We start from the raw sequence: 20,414 nt of genomic DNA on the forward strand, positions 1-20,414 counted from the left end.
TCATCCTTACTTTTAGAATATCTAAATTACAAGATTGCATTGTTGAGACAATCTGCTTTCTATCACACTATAAGCTTGAAAGAATTTAGTATGGCTTTGCAACTAATGGACTCTTTATGGCCCATCAGTGAGCAATTCAAACCTTCATCAATTTCAAGATCCACCAAGTAGATTTTTTTATTCTGCATCACTCAACTGCATCCAATTAAATTTAGGACGGAAACCAGAGTTAATAATAAAAAAAATAAATACAGATATTTATTTATAAAATTAAAAGTATTGACCAAATTTTAAAAAAACCCAAAAGTTCAAACATTTTTTGTTATTATCAAGCATTTTGAAAAATCAACTAATTGTTAATTTTAAAAATAATTAATCCTAATTTATTAGAAATATCGAGTTGTAAGGATGATTGGCATTTGATAATAATAATAATAATACTAATAAAAATAAGATTGACATTTGATCTATTTTAGGCATATGCGTTCAACAGCTTAAGGAAAAAAAATAGTCCAAGTTCCATTATTAAACCAGAAAGCTTTTGAAATTTGCTCTACTTTTAGGCATATACACATAAAGTTCTGTTAAAGTTAAATTGAATCGTGAATAAACAAACCCAAAAAAAAGAAACAGCGATTTGTATTTTATGCAAAATAAATAAATAAATAAATAAGTAAGTTGCTTCTTCTTTTTGAAATACAAGAGTCTCAATCGTGCGTAACTACGAAGAAAACGATTTTGAGGCGCGTGGGGTTGATGATCTGCCGACCTCAATGTACGCTCTTGCACTAACAACGATGGATTTTACAGATTAGAACCAAAGGGGCGTTTCCAATAATTTTTTATGACTAAATAACTACTTAGTACCGAAAATTTGGTCATTTAACTTTATTCCTCTTATTTAATAAATATATTGGTCAGTCCATAAAGTTTAGTTTATTAAACCATTTAGTCCTTACACCTAAAAAAGTGTCATTTTAGTATTTGAATATCTTGTAATATTTCAATATTAGGAACTTTACATTTTACACTTTTTATAAAGTTACTATTTAATTCCTCACATTTAGAGATGAAAATAAGTTGATTACCCTGAGTTTGAACTACATGTAGCCAAAATTATTAAAAATTTTATTTATAACATTCGTTTCAAATCTGTTTAAATACTTGTTTAAGTGTTGATACCTGACATCTACATTCCAAACTCATTTGAAATATCCTTGAATATCTATATATTTTAAACTATCCAAATTTGGCCCGCTTAACATGCTTCCTTTTACTAGTAATAGGTAGGATACAAGTACTCATAAGCATTAGGAATGTAAATTGGTTTGGAATAGACCGATTCAAATCAAATTTTAATTTGGAGTGGAATTTCAAAATATGAAATTTAAAATGGAATATATTTTTTAAAATATTAGCATATGGAATATGGATGGAAACATAATGAAAAATTCCATATTCTAATCCATATAACGAATTTTTAATTTTCTTTATCTTTAATTTTAAAGGGAAAATTATTATTTCGTCCCTGATGTTTGTCATAATTATTTAAGTAGTACCCGACATTTATACATATATTTATAACATCCTTGAGGTTTGCCACTGTCATATTAATTGGTCCTTTCGTCAAAAAAAAAAATATTTTTTCCGTTAATTTTGAGAAGAAAAGACGAAATTATTCTTTGAAAAAATAATTATTTTGTCCCTGAGGTTTGCCATAATTATTAAAGGTTTACTTCCGTCATATTAATTGGTCCTTCTATAAAAAAAAATACACTTTTTCCGTTAATTTTGAGTGGAAAAGACGAAATTATCCTTTATAAATTTTTATTGACATTATTATTAATCCCTTTCCTCTAAAATACTTAAAACTCATATTTTCACCATCTTCCTCAACCCAACGCGGTCTTCATTGCCACTACCGTGTCAATGAAAACTATCATCTCCATAACCAGATCACCACCAAAACTAAAACCCAACATCCAAACTCAATCAAGCTATCATCACCCTTCATCCATTTATCTCTCTCTCCTTGATTAGAGGATTTAGGGTAGTTTGGTTATTCTATTAAAAATTAACAGCAAAAAGTGTGTTTTTTAGACGGAAGGACCAAGTAATATGACGGAAGTAACCTCAACAACGAAATAATTATTTTCCCTTTTAGTTTTGTTGGTGATCTGGTTATGGAGATGATACTTGACAGAGACACGGTAGTGGCAATGAAGACCGCGTTGGGTTGAGGAAGATGGTGAAAATTTGAGTTTTAGGTATTTTAGAGGAAAGGGATTGACAATAATGTCAATGAAAACTTATAAAGGATAATTTCGTCTTTTCCGCTCAAAATTAACAAAAAAAGTGTATTTTTTTATGGAAGGACCAATTAATATGACGGAAGTAAACCTCAAGGACGTTATAAATATTTGTATAAATGTCGGGGACTACTGAATAATTATGGCAAACCTTAGGGACGAAATAATTATTTTTTCAAAGGATAATTTCGTCTTTTCCTCTCAAAATTAACGGAAAAAATGTATTTTTTTTACGGAAGGACCAATTAATATGACGGTGGCAAACCTTGAGGACGTTATAAATATATGTATAAATGTCGAGGACAACTTAAATAATTATGGTAAACCTCAGGGACGAAATAATAATTTTTCCTAATTTTAATTATAGTAATAAAATATTAAACTTAACTAAAATATTTTGAAATTTTAATGTTAAGAAAAAAAAACTCATATTTCATTGTAAACTATATAGTTTAATGAAATACTTTAATCCTAATAATTAATATAAACTTGAAAAATCCAAAAGTCAAAAAAAAAAAAAAAAAAAAAAAAAAAAAAAAAAAAAAAAAAAAAAAAACGGAGTCAGCTTCTCGGAGTCACAATTTACATGTTTCCTATTGATCTTCTTTAATTCTAGGAAAGTGATAAGGAAAAAGTATTATCATTTTCTTTTGTTGTGCTTGACAAGAAAATTTATTTTTTAACGATCAACTTTGAAATTTCTAAGATTTTATTTATTTGAATTGCTCTCTTGATATGTTTTTTTGCTTTTATTTTCTTATTTCTTATGTTTTTATATTTTTATTGTATCTATTTGATTTCGTGGGCTTATTTTCGTCCAAGGCTCTCAATTTAGAGGGCAATCACTTTAAGGAACTTCATTTTACAATTGCATCTTAAAACTGTCTGGATTTTGGTGTTTGTAACACAAAAGTGACTCCAGCGAATTTCCAGTAAAAAATAATCAGGTGCTTTTGGTATTGCTGGTGGAATGTTGATGGAGCTGGTTTTGGTGGTGTTGAAGGGGTGGTGGAGATGGTGTTTGCTGGTGAAGAGAGAGAGGTAATGGATTTGGGTATTATTAAGGACAAAATAGGAAATTCTCATATTTTTCCAAGTGGAAGCCACTTATACAACTGAGTTGGAATTCTTTTTTTCACATCAAATGTTATACGTAAAAGATGGGTCCCACAATAATGCCATATCACGTTTCCGATTATTTTTTTCTGGAAACTCGTCCGAGTCACTTTTATGTTATAAATCTCAAAATTCAGAGAGTTTTAAGATACAATTTTAAGATGAGATACTTTAAAGTGATTACCCTATAGCTTGTGTGACTTTGAGTGAAAATAAGGCCTATTTCATGGTTGCACCAACTTCCTATTTTCTATATTTGTTGTTACTTGTTCTGACAACTTGTGCTTAATTATATTGCGATTATACTGCAAGTATTAACAGATGGTATTGGTGGTTTACTTGAGGAGGTTTTTACTGGAGAATCTGTGGAAAGTTGTTGGAACATTTCCTGGCAAATTCTTTTGTACTCATCAGGGGTTTTAGCTGCTGCTAACCTGGCTTGACACTGTGCCTTTTGAATTCCAAATGTGGGTTGATCCGTTAAAGCAAGTGTATTGGCATAGGTTAATGCAGGTGTTTGAGAGAGTTTATTTTGAATCCATTGATTAATTTTAAGAGGATGAATAACTCTTTGGATTTTTATGGAAGAATACAAAATAATAGATTTATTTTTAGGATCAAAATTATGTTTAATTTTTACAGAGTCAGTATCAAGTAAGATATTATGATAATATTCCTGAGGTTTTGAAAGATCATTTGGAGTAAAATACCAATCCTCAGGGTAATAGTGTTTTAAAATTGACCAAGGATTAATATTATTATACCCATCCTCGATCTTAATTTCATAATCAAAAATATTTTTAACAAACCATTTATGTATACTTTGAGGAGTATACTGGATTTTTGGCAAATCCACAGCCATCAATGGATTTGATAAGTCTTTACTGTCTACCGTTTGAGACAGACTAGCCGTACCATGAACGGGTACGATCGTTTTAAGTTTAGAAGACATACCTGCATCCTCTGTGGAAGAAGATGCTATACCTTGAAAAATATCATCTCCACAAGAATTAGAAGGATTGAGTACTAGGTCCTTTCCAATACTAAATTATCAGGTTGAACCAATTAGTTGGTGAGTTAAGCAAAATTTTAAAGCATAAAATTAAAAGGCATAAATTAAAAGAACATAAATTAAAGTGCGTAAATAAAAGACTGAAAATTAAAGTAAATAATATGAATGGGTACAAATTAAAATGCCACAAATAAAAGGACGTAAATTTAAGGAAATTAAACTATATAAATTAAGTAAATAGCGAAATTAAATTGCAGAAAGTAAAGTGAGATTTCTTTTTGTATTTTTTCTTTTATATGAGGGAGTATTCTGATGGATGGATCATATTACCATATGAAAGCGGGCTACACCCCAGTGATATATTTTTTGAAGAATGGAGTGTTCTTTAGTTAGTCAACTCCTCTCTCAAGGTAGACAATTGATAACGGACATAAGGTCACTCTCGCACCATACGGATTAAGCCTCCCACTTTTAACATTAGTCTTAATCTATCTCTAGCAATAAAACTAATGCTCAATTTATATGGTTCAGGCGTTTGAACTTCATCTCTCGATCTTCGCTCACTTACCTCATGTCATATAAATAAAGGGGCCCAACTTTACTTTATAGCATTTATCTTGCATAAATTGAACAAAAAATTTAAACATTATAGATAATTCAATTTTGTAAAGCTGCTTATCATTATGGTTGAAATAGATATTAGTCCAGCACCAGAATGGCTGATTTACTCACTCATTATAAATAAAATTAAATCAAGATAACCCGTCGTTCTGGCATAAATAGTCATTATCTGTTCCTTCATTGAATAATATAAACAACCAAAAGACAATCCGTATTTTTTATTAGAAGGAAAAGAAAGGAATTACAGAAAGGTTGTTATAAATAAGTCTTAAATTAAAGATAGTTATGACAAACAGTAGTTACGGTTTATAACAACAATAACAGGTAATAAATAGAGGTAACTCGGATCGGGTATGGCATTATTTTTTAGCTTAGAGATTATGTTGCTTCATACATTCTTCTCCTAACCTCATATTATAGAAGCACAACTAAATTAATCTATCTATCTTCTGCTCGCTAAAAAACTCTGGCAAATAGCTTTTGCTTCCTCTATATATAGAGTTGTGATGCTTGTATTTTACTTTTCCTCTATGTAATTTGGGCAAGTTTAAAGATAATTAATTTGCAAAATTTTACAATATAGTTACTAGATATATTTACTGATTCAAAAGGAGAAAATTAAATATCACATACTAATTGCAAATGCTCAATTAAAATTAAAGTCCCTAAAGGACAAACTACTTATGCCAATGAACCTATGGTATACATGCAGCATGGTAGATCGATCGGTTCCTAAGATAAATATCAAAGAGAATGAGCAAATATTCAAGATGGTCAAGTTTTAGAAGAGTAAATTCTATAAGAGATCCTAAACATGACTAATAAGTTTACTAAAGAAATTCAGATACCTGAAATCAATGTAAACTATGAGATCTCTATAAGTTATGTTAGTAAGGACAAAGATGGAATCGATATAAAATAAACATCGATGATACTTTTATATATGATATAATATTTAATTTTGTGAAAGAAGACAATGATCTTAAGTCTATATGGAGAATATAAACATATAACTAATTAGCCAAACATAATATGACGCATTTGACATTTAATTACTTAAAAAGTAAAGTTTTAAAATTTTAGTCTGAATATTAAAAGATGTCAAACCAGTAGAATACAAATATATATTTGTGTGAAAATGAAATAGAGTTATGAGATATAAAACACAACTTGTTGCATAAGTTCTTTGCAAAGGACCGACGTTGATTATAAGGACACATACTATCAGTGGTGGATGTAGTTATATTTTGATATTGATTAGTCTGACAATTCATAAAAACTCAAAACCATCTAATCAATTAGCAATTGCCTATTTATATGGCTCACTTGATGTAGATATCTATATTAAAATCTAGAATAATTTAAGTTGTTTGAAGCATGAAAATCAAATTCTTAATAAATTTTTTCAATCAAATTATATAGAGCTCTATATGAATTACTGGATAATGCTATCCATGAAAGATTGAAAAATGTTTGAAGCAAGAAAATTGAAATCCTAGGAATTGTATTCAAAAGATTTCTATATGGATGAAAGAAATCTCAATATATGTGGTATAATCGCTTTAATGATATTTATAGCTGACCAAATACTATAATACTATTTTATAACTATATTCTATTTATAATATTGTATTGTTGAAAGTATAGTTCACATGCTTTTATATCTTTTATATTTACTTTATATGTTATTATGATTAAGGTAATCTCTGATTTGTGAATATTTGGTGAAAGAATATTATAATAATATTATTATATATTCATGCATTCTTTAAAAAAAAATTTGAATATGAATTTGTCATTATTTGGTCATGGACTGTAATACCCTCAGTTTGGGATTCTCAAATCTTTTGATTATGATGGTAATTACTGTTATTCGGAAGGATAGAATAATTGAAATTATTTTAATTTGTTAATGAGGAACTGTTAATTATAAGATATGCTATTTAATAGAAACCAATTTTGTTATGAAAATTAAATTGGAAGAATGTTAAATGAGCTTAAGTTTTGATGATGCGAAGTTAGCACAAGAAGCTCCATAAGTTAGCACCTTGATTTAGCACTTAATGAATTAATGTTAAATCACCTAAAATATTTGATTAAGGTTTAATTGTTTATATATATCCTCAATTGGTAGTTCTCAGTATTCTACCTTGTTCAGTAATTTCGGTTATACGAGTAATTTAGAAATTGGGAATGACGAGAAACACTATAGTTAGAGGGTATTAATATTAATTAATTGAAAATTAAAGTATTTATGAATCAATTTGAAAGATTAAAGAAAATTGAAAATGAGTTAAAGAATAATGATTTCCCGGTAAAGCACAATTTTACCCGGAAGTCCCGAAAATCGATAATTTTGATATGATGTTGCTTAAACATGGCTGCGATTACCAAATAGACTTGGTTTAGACCTGATTGGAACTAAACTGAGGTAATAAAAAGGATTTAGGTGCAATTATAAGAAAAGAGAATCAAATGAAGGATTAAGGTGCAAAAAGACAGCTAAAGGACATGGAGGGAATTACCATGAAAGGCTTTGATTGCCATCTATTTATGATGAGGCACACGACACCTCTTGCTTATTTTTTTTACTAAAAATGGTTGAAGTTCCATGAAAAGAGAGAGAGAAAACTCTTAAGGCAAGCTAAAACTGCATGAAAACTTGAGAATTTTCAAGTGATCCTTAAGGAAAGGTTGGTTATCTTTTCTTCCTGTTTCTTTTCCTTGGTTTTATTTTTAATTTCCATGAACTGTGACATGAGATGCCTATTTATTATTGCTGAATAGGTGGAGATGATGTGATTATAAGTGCTTTTAAGGTGATTTAAGGTGATTAAGGATTGTTAAGTACGAATTTGATGTGAAGTTTGCATAATTGACGAACTTGGATAATTTTTCTCATTTGATTGATAATCTATGGATTAGGCATTCTTATGTATGAAAGGTAATCATGTTATTTAAGTGTTAGAAGAGTTGTTATGCATGAATTAGTGGTGGAATTAAGCTAAGGATGCTTAAGGTGGTAAAATATTGCTTAAGTCTATCACAGTTGAGCATCCTGAAATTCAGTCACTAAGATGGACTTGGTTAAATAGGTAAATGAGCTCCAAAAATTATTAAATTTTATAATAACTATTTTAGGATGTTAGGAAGGTTTTGGTAAAATGGCTAGTGCAATGGGTGAAGAAAAATGGAGTTATAGTTAAATGAATGCAGGCTGCTCAGTGGAAATGTTGATTGAAAATCAGGTACAGTTTTTAGGTTATTTAGCTATTGAGCTCCAAAATTTATGAAATTTTATATGGAAGTAGCCTGAGTTGTGAGGAAGATTCTGTTAAAATTTTAGGATAAATGGATTTAAGAAACTAGAGATATAGCCAATGGAAGGCAGGCTACTCCTATGATGGAAACCTTGCATTCCACTAGTTTATAAAGAGTTTAACATACTTTTAATATGTTATTAAGTCCCATTATTTTAGTTGTTATTTTAATGTTTCTAGAATATAATGAAGTATGGAAAATAAAGTATTTCATGCCTAAATTAAGGTCATATGGTAGTTGGTTAAGCACAGTGAAATTGAAGGAAAAGCGTGAATACTACTTTTTAATACTTAATTTACATTCCTATGATAGTATGCGTGTGTTTATTGAGTAGTATGGAGTTAATATGAATATTAATTTCATGGTACAGTGTTTGAGAGGAAAAGATTGGAAGATAAGTCAATAAGTAGAGGAGTAAGGCTAGGAGAGCCTTCCAATTTAGGTTAGTGCACTATATCTATAATTTATGTTGTTTAAGTGATAAGTAAATAGTTTTAAAGAAATGTTTTATGAAAAGTTACAAGGTAAAAGAAATATGCTAAGCTTACTATTTTATGAGCTTTTACAAGAGAAAAAGTTGATTTATTTATCAAATGTTTATATAAAATGAAATTGAATTCAAATGTGATTATTGCATTGTGAATTGATATAAAAGAAAGCAAATGCTAAAGTTATAGTTAAATGTGCTTTATCCAAATTAATAAAGAGCTAATTTTAAATGTTTTATAATAGTTGGAAATGAATTTCAAAGTACTCATTTGAATGGATATAGAAATGTTTGCGCAAAAGGAAATGCTGCTCATTATGGTTAATGATTGATTTATAGTGGAGATGTTTTAAAAGTCTCACAACTAAATGTATGACATGGTTGTTACCTGATATCACTTTATTTGTTGAAGTTGATATTATGATATGTTTATGGCCCTATCAATATCACTTCATTTGTTGAAGTTGATATTGTGATTGATATGGATATACAATAAATGGTATTGCAAATGATATTGTTCCCTCTTAAATAAGATTGAGATTGTTCCTCTTCTGTTGATATTCATATCATAGATTGAGATTAAGATAGCTTTTTCTTGATGAGCTCATAAGACAATGATGGCCCTTCAGATTGAGTCTGCATAAGCTGTGGAGACAAAACTACTGATTAATTATTTATTGATATGTTATAATATCTCCATTGAATTAATAATTTTGGGTAAGCAAATGAATGCATATAGTTGATATCCTAATTGTTATTTCTATCTAACTGATTTGTGTTCAGTAAGTAAATTATAACTATTGATCTTGAAAGAGGTAATGTTAAAAATTATTTTTCACACTTAAATATCCTAAATATCTAATGTATAACATAGACTAAGTGCTTGATAAACATATTACAGGCGACATGCCATGTCTTACAGTAGAGTAAAGTGTGACATGGACACTATAGGAACTCCTAAGAGCTTTCAAAAAGATTATAGATTCTTCAAAGGAAAAGTTTGAGATAAAAGACCTTCAAAATATTAAATTTTGTCTCGATCTGAAAATCGAGTATTTCATAAATGAAATTTGCCATAAATCCACATATATAACTAAATTATTAAAATGATTTTATGTGGATGTCAATGGTTGTGAGGTTAGTTAATGAGAAAATAACTATTTTCAACTTTTATGAAGAATTTTTTGGTCCTGAAGTGTCATATCTTAGTGCAATAATGGCGCTAATGTATCTTGTGTGTCATATGACTTGATATAACATTTTTATAAAGTTTTATTCACAAGAATATAATTCTTTTTGAACGTGAAGTAATTGAAAGTGTTGAAATATATATTTTGATATATCTATGATATGACAAATATGCGTTTATATTATAACTAACATGTCAAAATTAATTTTGATTAGTTATGAAATTGCAGGTTATTTATTTCATCCACCTTATGATACACCACAGATATGTTATTAATTTATATGTGAAGGTATACTTATTTCATGGCATTCAAAAAATAAATTATTGCTACTACTTTTTTTAGCTACACAGAAATTTTAGCAACTCATGAAGAAGGATGATAACGTGTTTAATTGAGATAAATATTTCAACGTGTTTAAAGTATGTGCACCCTACTTATCCAGAAAAAAATTCCTACAATATTATATAGAGATAATACTTCATACACATATCTGTTTTGAAGGAATAATATATTAAAGGAGATAAGAAAAATATATTACGGTAAAAGTTTTTCTCTTCACTCATGATCTACAAAAAGAATGGTGTTATCCAAAAAATTCACTCAAATGAAAATATTGCTGATTTGCTCATTAAAGCACTTCCTACTAAAAGTTTTCTACTACAAGTTTTGAAGAATTGATGCACAAAATTGGAATGCATAAAACTTAAAGATCTCATGTAATAGTTTCATGATGGAAAGTAAATACGCACTTTACTGTAATTTTTTTCCTTTTAACCAATGTTTTTTCCCATTGAACTTTTCTGGTAAAGGTTTTTAATGAGGCAGTATTTCAATGCATATTTAAGAAAATAAAATGTATTCTTTTTCCTTCATAAAGATTTTTTTCTCATAGGAATTTTTCTTAGTAAGGTTTTAACGAAACATATTGTGTTATGAAAGTAGTGGATGTCCTATATAGAATATGGTAGAGTAAAGAACAGATTTCTAGAGAAGAAAATAAAAGGAATAAGATCTGAAATTTATAAGGCCTTGAAGGCTTCCAATTAATTGAAATGAAGAACGAAATATTCAATAAACAAGGAATAGAGGATAGATGACTAAAGAAACTCAGCCCCCAGAAGAATGCTCCTGATACCAACACACAATCAAAATTACTGATCCCAAAAAAGATACCCCTCACAGCCTGACACTCACTCCTATATACAGCTAGAATTCCTAACAAACTTCTGTCACATACTCATCCTTTGTCTGCAAGGTATGGTGCTGTCTTTTCTAAATTCCTCGTCCTTACGCTTCAACTTTGGGCCTTCTAGAATACACCATGAATGGTCTGAGCTTGGTAGCTTCTCTATCATTACCTTGCGGATCAAGAACGACCTTGTCCTCAAGGTCAAAATATGGAAATTGACCATGCAAATCAGCTTCATCAATTGTTTGACCCTGCCACTAAACTAGGACTTGATGGACTAGCTATTGGTTTGTCCCTTCGATACAACGACGCTTCAATATCTTAGTAAGTTCAATAGGAGGACCTTCTTCTACCTCAAAATTTTCAGGCAAATCTGTTAAAGCTTTATGGTCCAATTGCCTTTTTCAGCTGAGAAATATGGAACACAGGGTGGATCCTGCAACCTGTTAGGAGTTTCAATTTGTAAGCCACATTGCCAATGCATCCCGCTACTTCAAATGGGCCATATTAATGAGCTGCCAATTTGGGACAAATATGAGACTGGACAACATTATTGCCAATATTAAACTGAACATCGTGTCTATGTTGATTAGCACATTTGAGCATGAGTTGTTTTGCCCTTTGCAAATTGAAGTGTAGTTGTTTGATTAACTCATCCCGATCTTTTAGTACCTGTGCTAAAGATTCAGCTCTTGTTTCCTCAGGTAAAAAACGCTGCAAAGTTGGCAATGGTTTCCCATAAACAATCTCAAAAGGGGTTTTCTTCGTAACACCTTGAAAACGATTATTATACTAGTATTATGCCCAACATAACCACTTGGCCCATGACCGAGGTTGTTCCAAAGAGAAGCATTTGAGACAAGATTCCTGGCAGAGATTAAGTACCTCAGTTTTCCCAACCGTTTGAGGGTGATAGGCCGAAATGAACTTAAGATGAGTACCCTGCGACCGAAACAATTCACTCTAGAATTTACTTAAGAATAAGGGTCCCGGTCACTAACTATTGTGGAAGGCACACCATAAAGACGAATCACCTTTTTTGTGAAAACCTCAGCTATAGATTTAGCTGTAAAAGGGTGACGAAGAGGGATAAAATGTCCATATTTAGACAAACAATCCACAACCACAAAAATGTAGTCCACTCCCTTAGAACATGGCAGACCTGTTATGAAATCCATGGAAATATCATCCCATACCTCTTGAGGAATTGGTAGTGGATTTTGAGCTTCATATATTTTTCTTTGGCAAATGAGAAAATCCGCCACAAATTTCTTGACGATACCCATCATTCCCTTCCAGTAGCAATTTACTGCAATCCTCCTATAAGAGCGAAAAGCACCCGAATGTCCTCCCAATGGTGTCTCATGAAATTCAAAAAGCAATGTTGGGATCCAAGTAGATGAAGCAGGAAGAGCCAATCTGCTTTTGTAATAAAGTCGATCATGCACCAAAGAAGAATATGCATGAGACTTGATAGAAGAATGCAAATCCATAAAAATTTGCCCCAAAAATGTATTCGCTTGAATTTCCTTTTAAATATTTTCCCAATCCGCCCAAGGAGGAGTAGGTAAAGCCATCAATTTAGTTTCTTCATCACACCGAGAAAGAGCATCTGCTACTCTGTTAGATTTTCCTAGTTTGATTCAATTGAAAAGTGATATGATGAGCTGATTCATGGCAATCATAGTCAAGAAGAAATCAACTGAAAAATTCAGATCATTTTCTTGAGAGAGAATCGAAAAATACAGGTACAAAGAGAGATGATTTCTCATACAGATCTCTATTGCTCTTAAACTAAGAAAAATAACTGTCAATGCCAGCTGGCAGCTTATTGAAAATAAATTAGAGCCACAAGATCAAAATAGAATTCATATCAGTATACTTTCACCCCCCCTTCAAGATGGAGTTGGTGAGAAATCAACTAACCCAATCTTGGAAAGGAGACGAGAGAACATAGAAGCACTTAGATTCTTTGTAAACACATCTGCTAATGGGTGTTTTGATGGCACATGAGCAGTGGTAATGAACCCATTTTGAAGCTGATTACGAACCACATGACAATCAATGTCAATATGTTTCGTTCTTTCATGGAACACGGGATTTGCTGCTATGTGTAAAGCAGCCTGGTTGTCACAAAATAATGGAATGGGAAGATACAAAGATAACTGGAGATCTTGAAGCACATAAGAAATCCACTTCAACTCACACACAGTAACAGCCATGGCACGGTACTCAGCCTCTGCAGTAGATCTACTAACAGTGTTTTGTTTTTTTGTTTTCCATGAAATTAAGGAATTCCCCAAGTAAATGCAATATCCAGTAAGAGACTTTCTAGTGGTGAGGCAAGAGGCCCAATCAGCATCACAGAAAGCTTGTAGTTGAAAAGAATTGGTGGCAGGAAAAAACAATCCTGTTGTTGGATAAGTTTTCAAGTACTTCAACACATGAATAGCACCTTTTAAGTGTGTTGTAGTAGGGGCTTGCATGAATTGACTCAGTTGCTGAACTGAGTAAGTTACATCTGGTCTTGTTAAATTGAGGTAGAGCAAGCGGCCCACTAAACTTCGATATTGTTTAGGATCCTTCAATAAATCACCGTCATCTGGTTTAAGTTTTAGACCTTGGATTAAAGGAGTATGTACTGCTGTGGCATCTTATATACTAACCTCCTGTACCAAATCCATTATATATTTTCTTTGCGTAACACACAGGCCCGTTTCTGATCTAGCTATCTCCAAACCTAAGAAAAACTTAGCATAGCCTAGATCTTTGATAGTAAATTTGTCATGTAAAAACTGCTTGACATCAACAATCAACTTTTCATCAAATCCAGTAATCAAAATATCATCTACGTATAATAACAAAGCCAAAAAATCATTGTTTGTACCTTTTGTAAAAAGACAATGATCATTTTGGGACTGTTGAAACCCATACTCTCCTAAATGCTTGGTAAGTTCTTTATTCCATTGACGGCCTGCTTGCTTCAAGCCATACAAAGATCTCTGTAACTTGCAGACCTGTCCTGGAATGGCTTTTGTGTAACCTGCTAGAGGTATCATATATATATCTTCATCAAGAAAACTATGGAGATATGCATTATTGATATCCAATTGATGCAAGGACCACCCTTTAGAAGCAACAACTGCCAAAAATATTCTAACAGTCACTAGTTTAGCCACAGGGGAAAAAGTTTCAGTATAATCTAATCCCAATAATTGTGTATAACCCTTGGCAACTAAACGTGCCTTATACCGGTCAACACTCCCATCTGATTTGTACTTTACCCTGCACACCCATTTAGAACCAATAGGTTTCGTACCCTTTGGTAAATCAGTTAGAACCCAAGTCTTGTTCTCCTCTAAGGCTGCGAGTTCCTTTTGCATGGCTTGCACCCAATTAAGGTCTTTATTAGCTTGATGAAAAGAAACAGGCTCTGGAATCTTTGACACATTGGATACAAAAGAAGTATATGATGAACTAATGCATAAGGATGTAGGTAAAAGTGCAGAACGGGGATGGAGAGTAGAAATACCTGAGATAGATCGCTGAGTAACAGATGATGTACCATTGGTATGTGCTGCTGCCACAAAATCTTGAAGCCAAGATGGTTTTTGTGTCACTCTATTACTCCTTCTAATGACTGGTTGAGAATCTATATGTTCTAATCTAGTTTCATTATCTGAATGACTATGTGCATCTGATATAATATGACTCTCCTGAATATCTAATGAATCATGTAATTGGGTAAGCGAGTTTGAAGGTTCGGAAGAAGGAGAATTTGATAAAGAGGAATTATTTTCAAGATCATGGTGAAAATCATTAATTGGTTCTAGTATATTTGGTAAAACAGGTGTATCATGGGTAATGGAGTGGGAAATTTGGAAAGGAAATTATTGTTCATGAAAAAGTACATCTCGAGAATGAAAAATGGTTTTAGAATTAATATTGAACAATTTATATGCTTTATGGTTTTGGGAGTAACCAAGTAAAACTGCAGGTTGTGCTCTATGATCGAATTTTGTTTTATGAGGGTTTGTATTTGTTGCAAAACAAAGGCAACCAATAGTTCTGAAATATGAGATATCAGGAGGTTTACCATTCAATTCCTCATAAGGTGACTTCCAATCTAAAACTACAGTAGGTATTCTATTTATAACATGAGTTGCTGCCAATAGACATTCAGACCAGAAATTTTTAGGAAAATGACCTTGGAACATAAATGCCCTTGCTATTTGTAACAAACTCCTATGTTTTCTCTCTACCACACCATTTTGTTGGGGAGTGTATATGCAAGATCTTTGATGCATTATACCCTTAGATTGAAATAATTCCCTACATTGAGTATTCAAAAACTCAGTTCCATTGTCGGTTCTAACCTTTTGCACTTTAACTCCAAATTGTGTTTCAATTAACTGCAAGTAATGGCTTAAAACTGAACAAACTTGATGCTTAGTATTTATCATATACACCCATGTATACCTAGATTTATCTTCCACTATAGTTACCATGAATTTTGCTCCAGTTATAGACTGCACACCATAAGGACCCCACAGATCTATGTGTATTAATTGGAATAATTTTTCTGATTTTGTAACATTTGTAGGAAAAGGAACTCTTGATTGCTTAGAAATAGGACATATTGAGCATACAATATCACACAATTCATCATGATCAAGTACACCAGCATATCTCAGTCTTTGATTAGAAACATGTCCTAGTCTAGAATGCCAAAGTTTAAACTTTTGTATTTTCCTACTATTTTCAGTACAAGTAGTCATACATTTACTACTTACAATATCAAAAGACTTCTTATTCAGCAAATATAACCCATCTTGCTCATGACCAATGGCAATCTTCTCGTTACTCTGCAAATCCTGAAAAATAGAACAATTTGGTAAGGATTTAACTGCAATTTTATTTGTTTTGGTTAATGACGTTACTGAAATCAGATTACATTTGAAAGAAGGTATGTAAAGGACATTGGTCAAAATAATTCTGTCATTTAGCTTTATTGTTCCTATATAATGAACTAGTTTTATGCCTCCATCAGGTAATTTGATAGATTTTGGTTTGGCTAATTTGTGTAATGTGTCAAAAAAAGAAATGTTATAGGTCATATGGTCAGTACACCTCGTGTCAATGATCCATTCACCTATGTTCTTATCATCAGTACCTTTAAAGACCTTGTTAGATGCAGTACCTGCAAAAGAACAATTGTTCACATATACATTTTCATCAGTTACAGTCATCATCTGCTTGCCCTTCATGGCTTTCATAACTTCTTGTTGAATGATCTTAGTGAGATTTTCACTCCATTCTGCTGTAGGTCCTTTTGAGTTTTCATTCTGGACATCAAAAGGAGTTTCTCCTGCATTGTCAACCATATGAGCCTGTGACTGACCTTTCTTTTGCTTTAATTTATAATACCAATCAGGATATCCTACAATCTTGAAACATGTCTCCCTTGTATGGCCTTTGGTTCTACAATTGTCACAAAACTGGTTCTCCTTTCCAGTACTCTCCCTTCTCTTATAATTGTTCTTGGTATCCTTAAAATTTCTTTTCTTGTAACCTGAATTACCCTGAGCAAGCAAAATTGCAGAAGATTCACTAGATTCAACAGTAAAATGGTTCATTTCTCTTTGCTTCTCCACACGCAAGACCATTGAATAAGCTTTATTAATTGACGGCAAGGGGTCCATCAGTAAAATTTGATTCCTCACGTGATCATAACTATCATTTAGGCCCATAAGAAATTGCATCAACCTTGAATCATTCTCAAAATCCATAAAGAATTTTGCTGCACTGCAACTGCAAACAGGAAACTTCTTTAAACTAGCCAATTCATCCCACTTTTGTTTAAGTTTTGTGAAATACACTGTTATTGAGTAATTTCCTTGGCTAAAACTACAAATCTCCCTTGTGATCTGGTAAAGAAGAGGTCCATTACTATCACCATATCTTTGAAATAATTCATCCCAAAGTTCTTTGGCTGAATTTGAATATAGAAAAGCTTCAACGATATCTTTCGATATCGAGTTCAAAAGCCATGAAACTACCGTACTGTCTGTTCTCATCCATTTCTCATACACAGGAGAATTAGAGTTAGGTTTCTCATACCTTCCATTAATGAAATCTAGCTTATTCTTCGCTCTGAGAGCTATAGTTATGGATCTGCTCCAAGAGTGATAATTGTTTCCATTCAAAGGTACACTGACTAGATTCAATCTAGGATGATCTGAATTAGTTAAATTCAGAGGATCATTAGTCAATTCAGCTTCTGATCTTGCAATCTGAGATCTGTTTGGCTCCAAATCATCGGGATTCGTCATTTACTCTGATTGATGCAGAAGAAAAAGAATTTAAGATCAACCTTCAGTAACCTAAATGCTCTGATACCATGATGAGCTGATTCATGGCAATCATAGTCAAGAAGAAATCAACTGAAAAATTCAGATCATTTTCTTGAGAGAGAATCAAAAAATACAGGTACAAAGAGAGATGATTTCTCATACAGATCTCTATTGCTCTTAAACTAAGAAAAATAACCGTCAATGCCAGCTGGCAACTTATTGAAAATAAATTAGAGCCACAAGATCAAAACAGAATTCATATCAGTATACTTTCATGATACTCCATTAGTTTAGCAAGCCAATATTGTTGAGCAAGAGTTGCTGCTTGTTGTTCTAATAAATATTTTAAGCTTTTCTAATTCGTCCGCACTAAGAATTTTTGAACCATTAAATAAGGTCTCCAATGTTAAATAGCAAGAGCCAAAGCTGTGAGTTCCCTCTCATAAGCTGAATGAGTAGCCATTTTGTTGGAAATAGTTTTACTAAAGAAGGCCACAGGCTGATTGTGTTGCATTAAAATAGATACTACCCCCACCCCTGCTGCATCACATTCAACTATGAACTATCATTAAAATTAGGCAATATAAGCACAGGAGACGATACTATGGCTTGCTTTAGATTGTCAAAAGCTTGATGGGCTAAGGAATTCCAAGAAAAGACTTTGAGATTTTCCTGTTGCAGCAACATAGTGAGTGGTTTGGCTAGTTTCCCATAGTTTTTAATGAAACGACGATAATAACTTATCAGTCCTAGAAATCCACGCACTCCTTTAACAAATTTAGGAGTTGGCCATCGAAGGATTGAAGAAGTTTTGGCAGGATCCATCTCTACCCATTCTAGAAATGATATGGCCTAAATATTGGACTGAAAATTTGCCAAAAGAACACTTCTTCTAATTAACATGAAGCTGATTTCGGTGAAGGACATTAAGAACCAAGCGGATACGCTCAATATGATTCTACTAATTCCTGCTATAAATTAAGATGTCGTCAAAAAATGTTAAGACAAATTTACGGAGGAAGGGGTGAAAAACATCATTCATAACAGTTTGAAAGGTTGCAGGGGCGTTGGTCAGCCCAAAAGGCATTACGAGAAACTCGTAGTGATCAGAATGCATTCTAAAAGCAGTCTTGTGGATTTCTAGGGCAGCCACTCTATATGATGAGACTCGGTCCAATTTTGTAAACTATTGAGCTCCATATAATTCATCCAAGAGTTCTTGAATAACTAGTATTGGGTATTTGTCAGGAATTGTATGCTTGTTAAGTTGGCGATAATCCACACAAAATGCCAACTGCCGTCCTTCTTTTTGATAAGAAGTACCGAACTGGAAAAGGGACTTGTGCTTGGTCGAATAATGCCAGTTGAAAGCATTTGAGCTATAAATTTTTCAATCTCATCCTACTGCAAATGGCCATAGCGGTAAGGTTTGACACTAATTAGGCCAACCCCTAGTTATAACAGAATTTGGTGATCAACTATTCTTGAAGGAGGTAGGGACTGCATGTCTTAGAATATATCTCTGAAATTCTCTAAAAGAGTTTCCATGGTTGATTGTTGGAGATTCAATTTGTCAATGCATGCAAGAACAGAAGGATCAACAGAATAGAGTTCCCATAACAAAACTGAAAAATCAATTTCCTCCATCTTAGGCAAGGCATTAATAGAAGCTGGACTCTGGCAGAGCGAAGGATCTCCTTATAACAAAATCTGCTGATTATTTGCAGAGAATTGATCATCATTGTTCTCCAATTAACATTAACATCCCCAAGTGTTTCCAGCCACGAAATACCCAATACAAAATCAATGCCACTGAGGGGAAAAACATAACAATTTACCGTTATCTCAAAATCACCAGGAGATAGTTAGAGTTGAGCATAAAGACCATATGTTTGCACTTTGTATCCGTTGCCTAGACAAACAGAGAAGGGATAAGTAGGAGTTACCGGTAACTAGAGGCATTCCACTAACTGATCAGAAACAAAATTGTGGCTAGCGCCACTATCCACCATAATTAAAACACTGTTGCTAGTAAGCGAACCCTTTAATTTCATAGTACGAGGGCGATTAATACCACCAATAGAGTACAGTGGCATCTCCATTGTAGCGAAATGTGCCTCGTCCAGCTCCTCTATAAGTAAAGGTTCACATAAACCTTCTAATTCATTGAGAATACCACTGTCGGTGAGGGATTCATCTTCTCCTCTAATTAGGGCTCGAAAAGATTTGTTGGTGTACGCATGTAAAGGTGAATAAGGTAGCTTACAAAGAAAACATAACCCTTTAGCTTGGAGATCTCGGTATTCCTGGTGAGAATATTATCGAGTACCACAGTAACGGTTTTGTGGATTGGCTAGCTTCTGCGGCGGAGCAGCGAGTAAAGATGATAAAGGTCGATTAGTATTGTTTAGGGATCTGTTTAGGGGTTTAGGAAGTAGGCCATTTGGGTCAAGTTATTTGTGTTTGGGTAATAAATGATGGCTGGTGGAAGTTTAGGCCCAAGACCATACTAAGTTTGATCAGAGGTGGTAATGGGTTTATGAACATAACCTGAGATTAGGGGTGTTGTAAGGTGGAGGAGTTCCCTTTCAATTTCTCTTGCCAATTTCATAGTGCGATACAAATCAACGGTATCATGAGATCTGAGGCAAACCCTAATATCTGCTTTCAATCTATTTAAGAAATAACCTAAACAATGCTTATCCAAGATGTTTGTTACTTGGGTAGCTCATGCCACAAATTCATTAATGTATTCCACCATAGAAGAAATTTGTTTGGTGGCTGCCAGGAATTCATATGAGTTTTCAATAATATCG

At 32.6% G+C, this 20,414-nt stretch overlaps 1 protein-coding gene across 1 annotated transcript; it reads right to left on the bottom strand.

The window, feature by feature from the left end:
• Positions 1-16,105: 16,105 nt before the first annotated feature.
• Positions 16,106-17,493, bottom strand: LOC149492674 (uncharacterized). The gene is made up of 2 exons (XM_089715910.1): positions 16,398-17,493; positions 16,106-16,119 (listed from the first exon to the last, which is right to left on the bottom strand). Exons 1-2 carry the CDS (start codon positions 17,320-17,322, stop codon positions 16,106-16,108), a joined length of 939 nt encoding a protein of 312 aa, XP_089572036.1. The 5' UTR covers positions 17,323-17,493.
• Positions 17,494-20,414: the final 2,921 nt, after the last annotated feature.

This window comes from Jatropha curcas, chromosome 11 (genome assembly GCF_041381405.1).
Source record: "Jatropha curcas cultivar XTBG-Jc1 chromosome 11, XTBG_Jcur_1.0, whole genome shotgun sequence".
Taxonomy (NCBI): Eukaryota; Viridiplantae; Streptophyta; class Magnoliopsida; order Malpighiales; family Euphorbiaceae; genus Jatropha; species Jatropha curcas.

Coding starts and splice junctions, on each gene's coding strand:
- LOC149492674 (XM_089715910.1), bottom strand. CDS start 17,322: ATGAGAACAGACAGTACGGTAGTTTCATGGCTTTTGAACTCGATATCG.